The sequence below is a fragment of the Dryobates pubescens genome, chromosome 10, assembly GCF_014839835.1.
Source record: "Dryobates pubescens isolate bDryPub1 chromosome 10, bDryPub1.pri, whole genome shotgun sequence".
NCBI classification, from domain to species: Eukaryota; Metazoa; Chordata; class Aves; order Piciformes; family Picidae; genus Dryobates; species Dryobates pubescens.
Genome location: NC_071621.1, coordinates 16057499 through 16076628, shown reverse-complemented (window position 1 = coordinate 16076628; position 19130 = coordinate 16057499). Strand labels below are relative to the sequence as shown.

The following is a 19130-nucleotide window of genomic DNA, read 5'->3' as shown; positions in this document are numbered from 1 at the left end:
AGATGCCATTCAGCCTCGGATGAAGAGGCAGAGAGCAGGGGGCTGGGTGTGCAACCACAGTGGCACCGTCCTGGTGACAAGCAGAGGAGCAGGTTCAAGGTGGCCCATGCTGAAGTGGGTGCCACCCAGGGCACCCCAAACACCAAAAACCCCTCAGGCTCCGAAGCTTCCTGACCTCCCTTCCCGCCTGGGAGGCCAGCCCTTCCGTGGCGGAGGTGGGGGGCAGAGCTAGGACTTCACCTCCTTGGACAAGGTGCCCGTGGTGTTGCTGCTTGCCAGGTGGCTGTTGGGCACCACCCCCAACGCCACCTCGTTCTGGGGCTTCCAGAGCATTTTGTTGCCTCTGAACTTCATAAAGCGTTGCCCTGCCAGGAAGTAGAGGATGGGATCCAAGCAGCTGTTGGTGCTGGCCAAGGGCCGAGTCACCTTGTAGGCCAAGTTGATGGCGTTGAGGGTCTGGCAGCTCAAGTCCCAGCTCCTGAAGGAGTAGTACAGGGTGCGAGTGACGTGGAAGGGCAGGAAGCAGACGATGAAGACCACCAGGACGATGATGATCATCTTGACTGACTTCTTCTTGGAGCGGGAGAGGCGCGAGATCCCGCGGGTGGGCTGCAGCAGCCTCCTGGCCATCAGGCAGTAGCAGACGATGATGAGCAGGAAGGGGATGCAGAAGAGCAGCACCAGCATCACCGAGCTGTAAACCACGAACTGGCCGAAGAGCTCCTTGCTGGAGGTGTCGTGGCAGGTGGTGGTGCCCCTCCTGAGGCTGGTGGTGACGAAGAAGAGCACGGGGGACTGGCAGGCCACCGTCACCGCCCAGACGGCCGCCGACACCCGGCGGGCGTAGCGCACCTGCCCCCACTGCAGGGACTTGAGGGGGAAGCAGACGCCCAGGCAGCGGTGGACGCTGATGCAGAGGAGGAAGAGGATGCTGCAGTAGAGGTTGGTGTAGAAGAGGAAGCGGACCACCTTGCACAAGGCCACGCTGAAGGGCCAGTTGTCCCCCACGGCGTAGTAGTACACCAGGAGGGGCAAGGAGACCACGTAGAGGGTGTCGGAGATGGCCAGGTTGAACATGTAGGTGGTGGAGGCGTTCCAGGTCTTCAGCCTGAAGAGGAAGGCGTAGAGGGCCAGCAGGTTGAGGCAGAGCCCCACCACGCAGACGATGCCGTAGGAGACGGGCAGCAGGACGTACTTGAAGTCCTCCTCAAACGTGCACTTGTAGGCGGCGTCCTCCGTTCCGCCGGGCTCCAAGGAGCTGTTGGGGGCTCGCAGCCAGGATGGAGGAGTTGTCAGGTTGGCCATCGCCTTGGGGGAGGAAAAGAAAGAGGCTGTAAGGACTTGGAATCATAGAATCAGGGAATCATAGAGTCATGGCATCAGGGAATCATAGGATCATAGGATCATGGAATCACAGTCATGGAATCATGGCATCAGGGAATCAGAGAATCATAGACTCATGGCATCAGGGAATCAGAGAACCAGGGAATCAGAGAATCATGGAATCATGGCATCAGGGAATCATAGAATCATAGACTCATGGCATCAGGGAATCAGAGAACCAGGGAATCAGAGAATCATGGAATCATGGCATCAGGGAATCAGAGAATCATAGAATCATGGACTCATGGCATCAGGGAATCATAGAATCATGGAATCATGGCATCAGGGAATCATAGAATCATGGCATCAGGGAATCATAGAATCATGGAATCATGGCATCAGGGAATCAGAGAATCATGGACTCATGGCATCAGGGAATCATGGAATCAGAGAATCATGGAATCATGGAATCATGGCATCATTGAATCATGGAATCATAGAAACATAGAATTATAGAATCCTGGGATCATAGAATCCTGGAACCCTGGAATCATAGAATCCTGGGATCATAGAATCCTGGGACCCTGGAATCATAGAATCCTGGGATAATGGAATCATAGAACTGTAAAATCATAGAATCATGGAATCTTAAAAGTCATGGAACCATAGAATCCTGGAATCATAGAATCCTGGAATCACAGAATCATAGAATGATAGAATCCTGGAATCATAGAGTCACAGAATCAACCAGGTTGGAAAAGATCATCAGGTCCAAGCTATTACCTAGTCCCTAATACCTCCTAACAACTGAACCATGGCTCCCAGTGCCACATCCAATCCTTTCTTGAACACCTCCAGGGATGGTGACTCCACCACCTCCCTGGGCAGCACATTAGAGCTGGGAGAGGTGGGTTGGGTGTGAAATCCTCAGTGCCCCAAGGCTGTGGTAAGTTGTGGGGTCCATGCTGGCATTGTTTCTAGATTCAGAGAGTCACAGAGTCTTAGGGGTTTGGAAGGGAACTCAAAACATCACCCAGTCTGGCAGGCAATGCCATCTCAGTACAGGTGACAATGCCCCAAGAGGTGGCAGTGTGTGCCTGCTGCCAATACACTGCATAGCCACAAAGGGCATGGCCTCACTGATCTGGGTGTTGGCACAACTGAGGTGGTTCCTAACACAGATAAAGGGAGGTTTGATTTATCCTCATTTTGCATCTGGAGCAGAGAGGAGGAACCCAGCTGCTTGAAAGTCACCAACAAACCCCAGGCCACACTTGGGAGTTCAGCTCAGGTCTCCTGCAGCCAAGTTCAGGGTCTCAATCCAGCCTTTCCACCAGGTTCACACAGACATGTGCTCTCCTGCACTGGAGGAGAAAGATGCTCTGTTGTGTGTTCCACCAGCCATGAGAAGTGACTCAGGTGAGCACTTTGAAGGGTGGCTCCTACTAAACCCCTGGCAGAAAGGACAAGGAAAGGGACTGGTGCTCTTCAGCCAGCATCTCTGTGACCAGCAGAGCCCTGATTTCAGAGGTCCTCAGCTCCTTCTGCTAGAGAAAACATCATCACAACATCTAGAGGCTCCTGTGATCACACTGTGCCTAAGGGAGCTCCACAGAGGAAGACCTTGGAGTGCTGGTGGGCAGCAGGTTCTGCAGGGGACAGCAATGTGCCCTTGTGGCCAAGAGAGCCAATGGCATCCTGGGCTGCAGCAAGAGAAGTGTGGCCAGCAGGGCCAGGGAGGTTCTGCTGCCCCTCTGCTCTGCCCTGCTGAGACCACAGCTGCAATCCTGTGTCCAGTTCTGGGCTCCCCAGTGCAAGAGAGACAGAGACCTGCTGGAGAGAGGCCAAGGGAGAGCCTGGAGGATGCTTAGGGGACTTGAGCATCTGCCCTGTAAAGAGAGACTGAGAGCCCTGGGGCTGTTTAGTGTGGAGAAGAGAAGGCTGAGAGGGGATCTGATCAAGGTCTCTCAGTCTCTGAGGGGTGGGTGTCAAGTGGAGGGGGCCAAGCTCTTTTGGGTGCTGCACAGCAATAAGCCAAGGACCAATGGATACAAACTTGAACATAGAAGGTTTCAGCTCAACATGAGGAGAAACTTCTTTGGTGTGAGGGTGCCAGAGCCCTGGAGCAGGCTGCCCAGGGAGGTTGTGGAGTGTCCTTCTCTGGAGACTTTCCAAAGCCACCTGGATGCCTTCCTGTGCAGACTCCCCTGGGTGATGCTGCTCTGGCAGGGGGGTTGGACCTGATGATCTCTGGAGGTCCCTTCCACCCTTCAACATTCTGTGATTCTCTCATTCTGTGACCATGTTCTCCCCCCCAGAGGCTCTGCCTGGGTATGTTGATGATCACATAGACTCACAGGATGGGTTGGGTTGGAATGGACCTTAAAGATCAACCCTCCTGACACAGGCAGGGCCACCTTCCACTTGGACAGGTTGCTCAAAGCTGGACCAGGTTCCTCAAGGCCTCATCAATCCTGGCCTTGAATGCCCCCAGAAAGAAGCCCGTCCACAACCTCCCTGGGTAACCTGTTCCAGTGTCTGACCACCCTCACTGCCAAGAATTTCTTCCTAATCTCCAGTCTGATGATGCTGCTGATGGACTTCTAATGAGTTCAGTGTGGTGCTGATCTCACCGATCCTGCTCCCTGCCTTTGAGATCTGCTCCTCCAGCAGCACCACCAACACCAGCAGAAACTCTAGCCTTGCTTGTGCAAATTTGCATTTATTGTGGGAACAACCAGTTGAGATGAGAGAAATGGACTCAAAAGAGTCTCTGCAGGCACACAGAGTCTGTGTCAGGAGGGACAAGGGCCCTTTTGTGTGCTGGAGACAGCCCAGGACCCAGCTGACACCTGATCACCCTGCAAGCCCAGCAGCCAGCAGGCAAATTAAGATGCATTTCCCTGCCTTCCCCTAAATCCAGCCCCTTTGGTCTCCCTGCTCTGCCCTGGTATGGGAAGCCCAAGGAAATGGGGTTGCAAGGAGATAAATCCAGTGCAGGAGCTCCTGCAGGAGCATAGGTTGGGGTCACAAGGAGATAAATCCAGCGCAGGAGCTCCTGCAGCATAGGTTGGGGTCACAAGGAGATAAATCCAGAGCAGGAGCTCCTGCAGGAGCATAGGTTGGGGTCACAAGGAGATAAATCCAGAGCAGGAGCTCCTGCAGGAGCATAGGTTGGGGTCACAAGGAGATAAATCCAGCGCAGGAGCTCCTGCAGGAGCATAGGTTGGGGTCACAAGGAGATAAATCCAGTGCAGGAGCTCCTGCAGCATAGGTTGGGGTCACAAGGAGATAAATCCAGAGCAGGAGCTCCTGCAGGAGCATAGGTTGGAGTAAAGATGCCCTTAGAATGATTAGGTGAGATGGAGCCAAATCTCACCCTGGTTTTAGGTGGAAAAGAGCAATACCAGCCCAAAACTCAGCTAAATGGTGCAGCTCTAATCTGGTGCCACCATGCACACAAAGCTGCTGGAGGGAGTCCAGGGGAGGCCACAAAGATGATCCAAGGGCTGCAGCAGCTCTGCTCTGAGGCCAGGCTGAGGGAGCTGGGGGTGTTCAGCCTGGAGAAGAGAAGGCTCCAGGGGGACCTCAGAGCTGCCTTGCAATAGCTGAAGGGATCCTGCAGGAAGGCTGCAGAGGGACTTTTGCTAAGGGTGTCTAGAGCCAGGCCAAGGGGGAATGGTTTGAAGCTGAGGCACAGCAGGGTTAGACTGGAGCTGAGGAAGAAGTTCTTCAGCAGGAGGGTGGTGAGACTCTGGCACAGGCTGCCCAGGGAGGCTGTGGCTGCCTCCTGCCTGGGGGTGTTGAAGGCCAGGTTGGATGAGGCCTTGAGCAGCTGAATCTAGTTCAGAGGTGTCCCTGGGCATGGCAGGGGTGTTGGAGGAGATGAGCTCTGAGGCCCCTTCCAACCTAAGCCACTCTATGATGCTGTGAGCTGGCCTGGGCATGCCCTTTCTTCCAAACAAGCATTGTTTGGACCCAGAGCTATCCTGCACTTCCCTCCAAATTCAGATCCTGCAAAGAAGGAGACAATGAGGGTCTCCTAGAAGCTGCCAGCCTGGATGATCTCTTACCAAAGTGAAACTCTATGGCATTAAAAAGCCTCTTTGTTGAGTCATTTTGATTGGAGATGACCTTTAAGGTCATCCACTCCAACCATTCTCCAACTCTACCTAGTCTGGTGCTAAACCATGGCCCTCAGCACCACATCTCTGCCTCTCTTCCACACCTGCATGCATGGGGATTTAACCACTTCCCTGGGCAGCCTGTGCCAGCCTTTGAGAATCCTTTCAGTGAAGAATTTTCTTCTCATGTCTAACCTAAACCTTTTTCATTCTTTGAGAACCCTTCCAGTGAAGAAGTTTCTTCTAACCTCCAACTTAAACCTCCCCTGGTGCAACTTGAGGCCATTTCCTCTTGCCCTATACCTTGTTACTAGGTAGAGGCAACCAACCCCCACTTTGCTACAACCTCCTTTCCTCCCAGGGATGGAGCAGGGGTGAAGTGATGCCTCCAGCCCATCTTATGGGAGTAACTCCAGTCCTTGCTCCAGGGACAGGATCAAGCAGCCTCCCTGATGATGTCCCCCCCCAGTTTTTGCTGCTTTCTCCCCCCTTGGAGCAGAGCAGAGGCAGTGCTGGGTGAGGCTCCAACTTCACAAGAACATAGGCAGAAACCACAGGCACGTTCACAGCCTGCCTGATCTGCAACCTCTGCAGAAAATAAGAGCCAAACAGAACTTTGAGAGCCACTCTGAGGAACTAGGGACACCCCAGGGTTTTGCTTCTCCTGCACCCTGGTTCAGCTTTGCTCCCCTCCCCCTGCATCCTGCTTCCTCTCAAGTCCTCAGCAACGAGGTTGTCCCTGACTATGGAGAGAGGTGAAAGTGCTCAGGCAGATGGGAAAACACCTTCCAGCTGCTCTTCTCCCTAATTTCTTCCTTTCCTCTGAGCTCTGCAGATCTGCAGCCAACAAGACAGAGGTTACCCACAGGCCTGGCAGATGATGAAATGGTTTGGGCAGGCCACCATGAGCAAGAGAAGCCACACGAGATGCCCTAAAAGGTGCAGGGAAGGGCTAGAGAGCTCCAGTGACTCCAGCCTTGCATGTGGTTTCCCCATGGCTTTCCATCTGCATGCCCTCTGCCCCACTTCTGAAGCACCAATGGGGGGGCAAGATCACTCCATCTTCCAACCCACCTTCCCCCAGGCTCCTGCAACCCCAGCAGGAAAACCCAGGGAGGCATTCAAAAGCCATCTGTAAGCCAAGGCTGTGAATCTCCTCTGGCATGCAGGATGGATCACAGAATACATCTGCTTGGAAGACACCTCAAGGGTCAAGGCACTTGAAACCCATCCATAACCCAACAAGGCATTCAAAACCCATCTGTAAGCCAAGGTAGGGAATCTTCTCTAGCATACAGGGGAGGATCACAGAATACATCTGCTTGGAAGACACCTCAAGGGTCAAGGCACTTGAAACCCATCCATAACCCAACAAGGCATTTGAAACCCATCTGTAAGCCAAGGTAGGAAATCTCCTCTAGCATGCAGGGGAGGATCACAGGATCATAGAATCTATCTGCTTGGAAGAGACCTCAAAGGTCAAGGCACTTGAAACCCATCCATAAGCCTAGGTGGGGAATTTCCTCTAGCATGCAGGGTAGGATCACAGAATAGATCTGGTTGGAAGACACCTCAAGGGTCAAGGCACTTGAAACCCATCCATAAGCCTAGATGGGGAATTTCCTCTAGCATGCAGGGTAGGATCACAGAATCACAGAACAGATCTGCTTGGAAGACAACTCAAGGATCACCCAGTCCAACCCTCCACCCAGCACTGAAGGGTCAGCACTAAGCCATGGCCCTAAGCACCAGCTCCACACTCTGCTTGAACAGATGGTGACTCCACCACTGCCCTGGGCCTCCCATACCAACTTGTGAGAACCTTTTCAATAAAGAAGTATTTCCTGGGTTGCCCAGGGCCATGCTGTGGCCATGGATGTGCTGAGCTGCACATCTCCATCTTCATGTGGTCAGCAGCAGATAGAAGGAGGTTCTCTTCCCTCTCTACTCTGCCCTGGGGAGGCCACATCTGGAGTGCTGGGTCCAGTTTTGGGCTTCCCAATTCAAGAAGGACAGGGACTGGCTGGAGAGAGTGCAGTAAAGGGCTACAAAAATGCCTAGGGGCCTGGAACATCTCTGATGAGGAAAGGCTGAGGGAACTGGGGATGTTTAGCCAAGGGGAAACTGAGTGGGGACCTTCTCAGTGCTTAGAGATACCTAAAGAAGGCTGGCAGGAGGATGGGACCAGTCTGTGTCCAGTGGTGCCCAGTGAAAGGGCAATGGGTAATAGGCACGAACTTGACCCTAGGAGGTTCCATTTAAATATCAGGAGGAACCCTGCTGACTGCAGGGGGGCTTGGACTAGATGACCTTTAGAGGTCACTTCCAACCCAAACCATTCTATGATTCTGTGATTCAGGACAAGGAGCAAAGCAGAGCTCTGTGGCTGGCTTGGATGGGGCAAGCGTGGAGACTAAAGTCCCCTCACAAGGCAGCTTTGTCCTTGCTGTTGTGGTCTCCCTCTTTCTCCTTCTGGAAATGCCAAAGCCTTTCTTTTTTCTTTTCTTTCCCTCCCCTCTACTTGTTCCCAGAATCCCTAGGACAAGCCCTGCTGTGTCTGTCGGGGCGGTGGCTCCAGGCCATCCCTTCGCCCCCGGTCCTGCTGCATCCGCAGCAGAGAGAGCCAGAGGGGACACAACCATTCAAGGCATCTGCAGGCACAAAAGCTGGCAGCTGCCCTTTTCCTCTGCCTACACGATGGGTGGCACGAGCACCAGCTCTGATGGTGACACATCCAGCCCCTAGCTCAATGGCAGGGGAGAAAGAAGGCAGCAGGATAGAAGGATAGAATCATAGAATCACCAAGGTGGGAAAAGACCTCAAAGATCATCAAGTCCAACCTGTCACCCAACACCTCAAGCCTGCTAGACCATGGCACCAAGTGCCACATCCAATCCCCTCTTGAACACCTCCAGGGATGGTGACTCCACCATCTCCCTGGGCAGCACATCCCAACAGCTAACAACTCTCTCAGTGAAGAACTTTCTCCTCACCTCCAGCCTAAACCTCCCCTAGTACAGCTTGAGACTGTGTCCTCTTGTTCTGGTGCTGGTTGCCTGGGAGAAGAGACCAACCCCTACCTGGCTACAACCTCCCTTCAGGGAGTTGTAGAGAGCAAGAAGGTCTCCCCTGAGCCTCCTCTTCTCCAGGCTAAGCAACCCCAGCTCCCTCAGCCTCTCCTCACAGGGCTGTGCTCCAGACCCCTCCCCAGCTTTCTTGCCCTTCTCTGGACACCTTCCAGCAACTCAACATCTTTCCTAAACTGAGGGGCCCAGAACTGGACACAGGACTCAAGGTGTGGCCTAACCAGTGCTGAGTACAGGGCACAATGACCTCCCTGCTCCTGCTGGCCACACTGTTCCTGATGCAGGCCAGGATGCCATTGGCCTTCTTGGCCACCTGGGCACACTGCTGGCTTGTGTAATGTCAAGCAGGATAATATTGTGTCCAGTTCAGGGCTTTACAGGAGGTTCTCCTCCCCCTCTACTCTGCCCTGCTGACATCTCACCTGGAATATTGCATCCAGTTCTGGGCTCCCCAGTTCAGGAGGGACAGGGATCTGCTGGAGAGAGTCCAAGGGAGGGCTACCAGGATATTGAAGAGACTTGAGCACTGCCTGGTGAGGAGAGGCTGAGAGCCCTGGGGATGGTTAGCCTGGAGAGAAGACTGAGAGGGGATCTGATCAATGTTTATAAATAGCTGATGGCTGGGGGTCAGGAGGGAGGGGACAGGATCTGCTCAGCTGTGCCCTGGGATAGGACAAGGGGCAAGGGATATAAACTACAGCACAGGAGGTTCCACCTCAACATGAGGAGGAACTTCTTCACTGTGAGGGTCACAGAGCCCTGGAGCAGGCTGCCCAGAGAGGTTGTGGAGTCTCCTTCTCTGGAGACTTTCAAGCCCCATCTGGATGTGTTCCTGTGTGACATGTGTTAGATCCTCTGGCAGGGGGCTTGGACTCAATGATCTCCTGAGGTCTCTTCCAATGCCTAACATCCTGTGAGCCTGTGAAATACAATCATTGAGGCTGGAAAAAGACCTTTAAGCTGATGGAGTCCAGCAGTATTTCTATGACCACCAAAAGCAAAGCCACCACAATGTTTCCATCAGGACCACCTGCTTCATTGGCTTTCCCTGCCCTTCCTGGGGGGATGGCAGAAGGGTTTTTTTGCCACTGGTGCTGAATGCAGGTGACCATGCATAGCTTTTTAGGTGCCCTCTAGCCACCCATGCACAGCAAAGGCATCATCCCAATCAGCTTGCTCCATGCTAAGACCACAAGCTGGGTTTGGATATAACCTTGTTGCTGGACCAGATCTTTCTTTGCAGCATGGCTCTGGACATGCTCATGGGACACAGGTTGGTTTTGTTTTCCCAAGAAAAAAAACCCATGAGCTGCAGTGGATGAAGACATCCTGGGCTGCAGCAAGAGAAGTGTGGCCAGCAGGGCCAGGGAGGGGATTCTGCCCCTCTGCTCCACTCTGCTGAGACCACACCTGGAGCTCTGTGTCCAGTTCTGGAGCCTCTGTTCCAGGAAGGATCTGGAGGTGCTGGAAGGTGTCCAGAGCAGGGCCATGAGGATGAGCAGAGGGCTGGAGCTGCTCTGCTATGGAGACAGACTGAGAGAGTTGGGGTTGTGCAGTCTGGAGAAGAGAAGGCTCTGAGGAGACCTTCTTGTGGCCTTCCAGGATCTGAAGGGGGCTGCAGAAAAGCTGGGGACGGACTTTTGAGGGTGTCAGGGAGTGATAGGACTGGGGGGGAATGGAGCAAAACTAGAAATGGGGAGATTGAGATTGGCTGCTAGGAAGAAGCTCTTCCCCATGAGGGTGGTGAGAGCCTGGCACAGGTTGCCCAGGGAGGTGGTGGAAGCCTCATCCCTGGAGATTTTGAAGGCCAGGCTGGATGTGGCTGTGAGCAACCTGCTCTGGTGTGACATGTCCCTGCACAAGGCAGGGGGGTTGGAACTGGCTGATTCTTGAGTTCCCTTCCAACCCTGACAATTCTCTGATTCTAAGACCGCACAAGAGCAGAGCAGTGTGATGGGAAGAGCCCAGGTACATTGGTGCTGCAGCCCCATCAACCACCTGTCCTCAACTATATACCCCACCAGGCATGTGCTTGTGATGTCAATATCCCCAAATGCTCCTGTAACAGTATCTGCCATGGCTGAGCAGGGGATACTTAAATGAGTCAACATGGAGGAGGAGGGAGCTGTCATTGGAGAAGGTCATCACAGAATCACAGACTCACAGGATGTTAGGAAGGGTTGGAAAGGACCTCAGAAGGTCATCAAGTCCAACCCCCCTGCCAGAGCAGGATCATAGAAGCCAGCACAGGTCACACAGGAACACATCCTGATGGGGCTTAAAAGTCTCCAGAGGAGACTCCACAACCTCTCTGGGCTGCCTGCTCCAGGGCTCTGGGACCCTCACAGTGAAGAAGTTCTTCCTCATGTTGAGGTGGAACCTCCTGTGCTGGAGTTTGTATCCATTGCCCCTTATCCTATCCCAGGGTGCAACTGAGCAGAGCCTGTCCCCTCCCTCCTGACCCCCAGCCCTCAGATATTGATACACATTTATTCAATCCCCTCTCAGCCTTCTCCTCTCCAGACTAACCAGCCCCAGGGCTCTCAGCCTCTCCTCACCAGGCAGTGCTCCAGGTCCCTTCAGCATCCTTGCAGCCCTCCCTTGGACTCTCTCCAGCAGATCCCTTCCCTCCTGAACTGGGGAGCCCAGAGCTGGATGCAATATTCCAGGTAAGGTCTCACCAGGGCAGAGTAGAGGGGGAGGAGAACCTCCCTGGATCTGCTGGCCACACTCTGCTGAATGCAGGATCCCAGGATCCCATTGGCCTTCTTGGCCACCAGGGCACATTGCTGGCCCATGGGGAACATGGTGTCCACCAGGACTCCCAGGTCCTGGGCAGCACTCAGGGCCAGTACAGGGGGACCACGGGTTGGACACTGAATCACTGCAAAAACAGGCTTAAATCCCAGAGTCACAGAAGGATAGGGGTTGCAAGGGACCTCTAGAGATCACCTAACCCAACTAGTCCAAGGGTTTTGCCCCACTTCTCAGCATTCCTAGTGCCATCCCAGAGGTCACCATCCACCCAGTGGTGTTCTGTGCTTGGGAACCTGCCAGCAGAACCCAAGCCACGAAAGCAAACAAAGCACAACCGAATCGCAGCTGCCATGAAGTTGTTTCACAGGGAAGGGGAAAGGGGGGGCTGGGGGTGTTGATGAGGCTGAATCAACCTTCCCAAATAATTAAGAAGGATTCATTTACTGTCAGGACCTCACAGTTGTGCTGCTGCAAGGTCCTGGGAAATCAAACCAAGGTGGTGTGACCGCAGCTCCCGCTGGTTTGTGCCGGAGGTTGAAAGCGAGATCTGCTTCCCACATCTTCCCCACCAACTCCTCTGCAACAAGAGCCAAAGGACAACGTGGCTGTTTTCCCTGCCCTCACTCAGAGACAGGCATTTAGTAGACTCATCAAAATCTTTGCCCCCAGACCAGGAACTACTCTCTGGGAAGCACACTGCCTGGCAGGGTTTGCCTCTCCCCTCTGGGGCCGTGGTCGAAACCCTTCAGCAGCCAAAGCAAACAGGCAGAGTGCTGGGATGCTACCAAGCTTCCCTGGTTGGGTGAAGTGGAGATGGGAACCAGGATGAAATTTGAGCCTGGCCAAACTGTTTGGTTTTCATCTCTCCTTTCCACCTGGCTGGGTTCTGGCCTGGTGACCTTCAGCACCTTTCCCCTCCAAGCTGACTTTGGCCACCAGTGTGGGCTGAGGACATCCCCAGCCATCCCAGTCCCCAAATTCACATTTCTCCTTGGGACTTCTCTCCAGCCATTCCAAGGCCAGATAGCAGAGAATCACAGAACACTGGGGGGTGGAAGGGACCTCAAAAGATCATCCAGTCCAACCCCCACTGCCAAGACAGGATCACCAAGAGCAGGTCACACAGGAACATGTTCAGGCAGGTTTTGAATGTCTCCAGAGATATCTCCAAGATACCCCAAAAGAAGCCTTTAGTAGCTTAAGAGTCTTCACCTATTGATAGGGGCTGGGCAGGGACTGGCTGGAGAGCAGCCCTGGAGAAAAGGCCTTGGGGGTGCTGGGGGAGGAGAAGCTCAACAGGAGCCAGCAGGGAGCACTTGCAGCCCAGAGAGCCAAGCACAGCCTGGGCTGCAGCAAGAGAAGTGTGGCCAGCAGGGCCAGGGAAGGGATTCTGCCCCTCTGCTCCACTCATGCTGAGACCACACCTGGAGCTCTGTGTCCAGCTCTGGAGCCTCTGTTCCAGGAAGGATCTGGAGGTGCTGGAAGGTGTCCAGAGCAGGGCCATGAGGAGGAGCAGAGGGCTGGAGCTGCTCTGCTGTGGAGGCAGACTGAGGGAGTTGGGGTTGTGCAGTCTGGAGAAGGCTCTGAGGAGACCTTCTTGTGGCCTTCCAGGATCTGCAGGGGGCTACAGGAAAGCTGGGGAGGGACTTTTGAGGGTGTCAGGGAGTGATAGGACTTGCGGGGATGGAACACAGCTAGAACTGGGTAGATTGATATTGGCTGTTAGGAAGAAGCTCTTCCCCATGAGGGTGGTGAGAGCCTGGCACAGGTTGCCCAGGGAGGTGGCAGAAGCTTCATCCCTGGAGCTGTTCGAAGCCAGGCTGGATGTGGCTCTGAGCAACCTGCTCTGGTGTGAGGTGTCCCTGCCCATGGCAGGGGGGTTGGGACTGGCTGATCCTTGAGGTCCTTTCCAACCCTGACAATTCTATGAGTCTATCTCCTAGCTCACAGCCCCAGGCAGTGTTCCTCTCGTATCCCACACAGATTTCACCTACCCCTTCCTCCAGCCAGAAATCCTCATTGCTCCCAAAAGAAGTTTGCAAAGATCCTGTATTTCCATTCTTTTTCCCCCCACCCCCAAAAAAAGCACTTTGGAGGGAGCTGAGCAGCTCCACCCCAGCTGGCAGAAACAAAACTACTACACCAAAGTGGTCTTGTGCCTCAGTTTCCCTTCGTGCTCCCAGGCTGAGACTCTGTAGAGCAAATAAGAATGGTTTGCTTTGAGCTAGATGACTTTTCCCAGGGATTTCTCTTCACTCCCAAGAAACTCCCTGACTCAATCTCCCTTCAAGCCTCTGCTCCCCAAACCTGTTTTTGTCCCCACCATAGGAAGTCAGTCTGGATTTACCAAAGCTGTGGCTTTAGGGTGAGTTAGATAAAAGCACCAAACCCATCAGGGCTGCTGCCTCTGCGTAATTAAAGCTGTCTTTCTTTGGTGGAACTTGACTCGATTCCCAGCACAGCAGATCTCCAGGGATGGATCCTTCAGGAAGCAAGTATCACCCTTGCCAGCATTTAATCCCTTCATCAACATTCCTCTTCCTGCTCCAGCAAAGGTGATGGTCACTGTTTGGTTGCCCCCTGCATGCCTACATCAGCTGCAGGCACTGCTCCCCCTCCCCACCTCCTGAGATGTTGCAGCATCCCATGAGGGACATTCATGGAATGCTTTGGGCTGGAAGGGACTTGAAAGATCATCCAATTCCAACCCACCTACCATGAGCAGGGACACTTTCCACTAGCCCAGGTTGCTCAAAACCTCACCCAACCTGGCTCTGAACACTTCCATGGTTGGATCCTTCACCATTTCTCTGGAAGTGCTCAAAGCCAGGCTGGATGGCGCGCCAGGCTCAGGTTTCATTCGAGCCCCCAAAGCTTGGTTTCTACTTATTGCAGGGGGAAAGGGAGGTGCTCACCTCCTTTGGGCTTCCTGGAGATAGAAAGCAGCTTTGTGCTGGGTTTTATACCAGAAACCTGACTTTGGGGTTGCCCTCCACAATCATAGATTCACAGAGTGGTTTGGGTTGGAAGGGACCTTGAAGATCGCCTAATTCCAACCCCACTGCCATAGGCAAGGAAACCTCTCCCTAGCCCAGGTTGCTTAAGGCCTCAATTTTCTGCTGCACATTGGACAATGCAATGGTTAGACCAAGAGAAGAACATGAGACCAGTTTCTGGTCATAGACTTAGAATCATAGAATGGTCTGGGTTGGAAGGGACCTCCAAAGGTCATCCAGTCCAAGCCCCCTGCAGTCAGCAGGGATATCCTGAGAGCCCTATCCAGCCTGACCTCAAATATCTCCAGGGATGAGGCCTCAACCACCTCCCTGGGCAACCTCTTCCAGTGTTCCACCACCCTCATGGTGCAGAACTTGTTCCTGTGAGGCTGCTGGAGGCCTGGAGCAGGCTGCCAATAGAGGTTGTGGAGTCTCCTTGTCTGGAGAGCTTCCAACCCCACCTGGTCACTGTGATCCTGGGCAAGCTGCTATGGATGACCCTGCTTTAGCAGGGCGGTTGGAACTAGGTGATCTTTAAGGCCTCTTCCAACCCACACCTTCTATGAAGTAGGATTTCTCCTACTCCAATGAGCTCCATCATGGTGCAGAACTTTTTATCTGCTTTTTTGTTTCACCCTGCCAGCCTCCTATCTGGAAGAAACAACATTACCACAGAGCCCCTACTAGCATCCTGCCCCAACCAAGGGAGTCACCCATCCACACCACAACCCTCCCAGTAAAACCAGACACACTCTGGGAGATAACCAGCATCCCAAAACTGGGGAGAACAAAATTATCAGCTTCAACCATGGCACCAGCAGCTGCTGCAAAGCTAGAGAAGGGCCAAACCCCAACATGGGGTTGCAGATGACACCAAGCTGGGGGCTGGTCGATCTGTTAGAAGGTAGGAGGGCTCTGCAGAGGGAACTTGACAGGCTGGACAGATGGACAGAGTCCAACAGGATGGCATTGAACAAGTACTAGTGCCAGGTTCTGCACTTGGGCCACAACAACCCCAGGCAGAGCTACAGGCTGGGGTCAGAGTGGCTGGAGAGCAGCCAGGCAGAGAGGGACCTGGGGGTGCTGGTTGATAGCTGCCTAAACATGAGCCAGCAGTGTGCCCAGGTGGCCAAAAAGGCCAATGGCATCCAGACCTGCATCAGGAACAGTGTGGCCAGCAGGAGCAGGGAAGTCATCCTGCCCTGTGCTCAGCACTGGTTAGGCTACACCTTGAGTGCTGTGTCCAGTTCTGGGCCCCTCAGGTGAAGAAAGATGTTGAGATGCTGCAATGTGTCCAGAGAAGGGCAAGAAAGCTGGGGAGGGGTCTGGAGCACAGCCCTGTGAGGAGAGGCTGAGGGAGCTGGGGTTGCTTAGCCTGGAGAAGAGGAGGCTCAGAGGAGACCTTATTGCTCTCTACAACTCCCTGAAGGGAGGTTGTAGCCAGTTGGGGGTTGGTCTCTTCTCCCAGGCACCCAGCACCAGAACAAGAGGACACAGTCTCAAGCTGCACCAGGGGAGGTTTAGGCTGGAGGTGAGGAGAAAGTTCTTCCCAGAAGGAGAGATTGGTCATTGGGATGTGCTGCCCAGGGAGGTCACCATCCCTGGAGGTGTTCAAAACAGGACAGGATGTGGCACTGGGAGCCATGGTTTAGTTGTCAGGAGGTGCTGGGTGACAGCTTGGACTTGATGATCTCTGAGGTCTTTTCCAGCCTGGTTGATTCTGTGATTCTACGTGGGGTGGACTTTGCTGTTCCACTAGGAAGATCCCACGGAAGCAAATAGGATCTTTGCTTCAGGGGCTGGTTCCCCCTAAGGGTTTTAGCTGGGGTGGGGGTGGGAAGATGTTGAGTGTTGAGGAGGGCTGACGGCGTGGCCGGCAGCACGCTCCGCTGCCAGCGAACTATTCATGGCTTTGGCTTTGTGTCAACAGCTGGAGATAAAAATCACATCAGGCAGAGACAGGGTAAAGCCACCCGCTGCCAGGACAGTCAAAAATACTCCTCAGGGATTTATAACCCGGGAAAAACCTGGGATGGGGCTCAGCAGCACGTTTAGGGGGTGCCCTGTTTTATACTGAAGCTCCTGAGCCCCTCTCAGAGCAAGGCTGAAGAGCAAAGTTGCCTCTGTTCAGGGTATAAACGAGGAAGAGGAACTCAGGGCACACTCTCAATCATAATGAAACGACCTAATTTCATCAGTCACCAACCCTGATTCAATGCAACCTTCCCCCCACCCCCACCCCCACTGCTGGTGGTCCCCCAGGAGCAGGGCTGGGTGCTCCTCACCCTCTGCACAGGGTTGCCAAATGGGTTTTGCAAGGAGCAAAGCAAAGCAGCAAGAGAAATGAGATCTTTTCCCCCCTGAAAGCTGCTCCTCGCAGTGAGGTCCACCCAGGGGCCGGCTCCAGGGGCAGAAGGTGGCTTCGGGGGTTAGGAGGGAGTCAAACCACAGCTTCACCCACCCCCAAGTGGAAGTTAAAACAGCCCCAAATCAATGACACAGGGGTCCCCGTGGGCAAAAGAGGTGGAAAAACACCGAGCTGGAGTACAAGCAGAGAGAGGCAGCTCCCTGGTTTCTACCAGAGGTGTGTACAGGAAATCCCTGACAAACAGCCAGAGAATTCCCCCGGGAAGGGAGAAAGTGAGCAGCAATAGGGGATTATTTGGAGTGACAGCAGAAACACTCCAAGAATTCAGGGGAAAAAAAAGGAGCCAAAAGAGCACCGGAAGCCTCCCCCAGCGCCCAGTCCCAGCCGCTCACACCAGCACCAGCCCGTCCCAGCCTCTTGGCACCCCCAGCCCTGCTCCAACCACCCCAGCTTTGGGGGCACTGGGGGAGTTTGGGGGCAGTTTTAGCGGAGAGTGAGGACAGCTGGGGTTAAGCTTTGTCCTCACAGCACCCCGCTGCCTGCTGTGGGGGCATGGGGACCCATCTGCCACCCCTGGCACCCACCGAGCAGCGAGTGCCGCTATTGTGCATGTGAGGGTGCAGGGGGGTGCCTGAGTGGCCCCCTACCCATGTGTGTGTGTCCCCAACCCATGTACAGGTGCCCTTCACCCGTGCACATGTCCCCCCAGCCCACATGCATGTCCCCCAATCCATGTCTGTGTCACCCACTCATGTGCATCTCCCCCCGACTCACATATGAGTCCCTCCCACTCATATGTGTCCCCCATCCCGTGTGTGTCCCCCACTCAGATGCACGTCCCCTCCACCCACGTCTCCCCCCACTCATATATGTGTGTTCCCCACTCATGTACATGTCCCCCCACCCATGCACATGTCCCCCCACCCATGTACATGTCCCCCCACCCCATGTGTCCCCCACTCAGATGCACATCCCGTCCCCCCATGTATGTGTCCCCCCACTCATATGTGTGTTCCTCCACTCATATATGCGTGTTCCCCACTCATATACATGTCCCCCCCCACCCATGTACATGTCCCCTCACGCATGTATGTGTCCCCCCCACTCATATATGTGTCCCCCACTCGTGCATGTGTTCCACTCACCCAGGTATGTGTCCCCCCACGCATGTACGTGTCCCCCTCAGCCCTCTTGTCCCCCTCACTCATGTACATATCCCCCCACCCAAGTACGTGTCCCCCCACTCATGTCCCCCACTCATGTCCATGTACCCCCCACTCATGTACATTCTCCCCCACTCATGTCCGTGTACCCACCGCTCATGTGCATGTTCCCCAACTCATGTCCATTATCCCTCACTCATGTCCATGTACCCCCCACTCATGTATGGGTCCTGCCACTCATGTCCATGTACCCCCCACTCATGTCCATTATCCCTCACTCATGTCCATGTATCCCCCACTCATGTATGTGTCCTGCCACTCATGTCCATGTACCCCCCACTCATGTCCATTATCCCTCACTCATGTCCATGTACCCCCCACTCACGTACGTGTCCTGCCACTCATGTCCATGTGCCCCCACTCATGTCCATAATCTCCCACTCATGTCCGTATTCCCCCCACGCACGTACGTGTCCCCCTCACCCATGTACTTGCTCCTCTCGCTCATGTAGGTATCCCCCCACTCATGTACGTGTCCCCCCCGCTCAGGTCCCCACTCCCACCCCACGCAAACTTCGCAGCCCCGCACCCCGCGGGGTCTGTTCCTCCCTGCCCTGCGTGGGCAGGACACGCACCCACTCCCTTTCCCCGCTCTCCCCGGTGTCTCCCCGCCGCTGGTTCGTACCGAGCTGGTGGCGCCGTGCCGGGCGGCTCCGGTGGCGATCGTCCCTCCGCGCTCAAGCAGGCGGAGGAGGCAGCTCCATGCCCGGGGCTCGGCCCGGGGCTCGGCCCTTGTCCCGTCCCTCTCCCGCTGCCGCTGCCGCTGGTCCCGGGCAGCCACCGCCGCGTGTGGAGCGGGCAGCGGGGCGGGCACCGGGACAGGACCGGCGCAGGACCGGGGCGGGACCGACCTCCCCGGGGCTGGGAGTGGGGCCGGCACCGGAACCGCCCCTCTCGGGGATGGGATAGGGATAGGAGTTCCTCCTCCCGGGTCCGGAGCATGCGTGGGGGTAGGGCTGCGACTGGGGTCGGTCAGATGTACACCACCGCCGGGGCTGGGAACGGTGCTGGCATGGGGACAGGAGCCCCACTGCTCCCCCTTTGCTCGCCTGGGGATGGGATCATGGATGGGGCTGGGGTTAGGGATGGGACGGGAGCCCCCCCCTTGCCCCTCTAGGAAAAGAAACCAGAGGTGGAATAGGGGCTGGGACAGGAACCCCCAGAGCAGGGGATGGGATCATGAATGGGATCAGTTGGGATTTGGAGCAGGTTCCACCACCACTGGAGCTGGAAACAGTGCTGGGACGGGGAGA

General features: G+C 54.9%; 1 protein-coding gene across 2 annotated transcripts; it reads right to left on the bottom strand.

Moving 5' to 3' along the window:
• Positions 1 to 217: 217 nt before the first annotated feature.
• Positions 218 to 18615, bottom strand: P2RY2 (purinergic receptor P2Y2). 2 transcript variants are annotated; one of them, XM_054164808.1, is made up of 2 exons: positions 18503 to 18615; positions 218 to 1308 (listed from the first exon to the last, which is right to left on the bottom strand). In XM_054164808.1, exon 2 carries the CDS (start codon positions 1303 to 1305, stop codon positions 229 to 231), a length of 1077 nt encoding a protein of 358 aa, XP_054020783.1. In that variant the 5' UTR covers positions 1306 to 1308; positions 18503 to 18615; the 3' UTR covers positions 218 to 228. The 2 variants fall into 2 exon arrangements, with proteins under 2 accessions (XP_054020783.1, XP_054020782.1); XM_054164807.1 differs by lacking the exon at positions 18503 to 18615 and adding an exon at positions 11735 to 11862.
• Between the last annotated feature and the right edge of the window lie 515 nt (positions 18616 to 19130).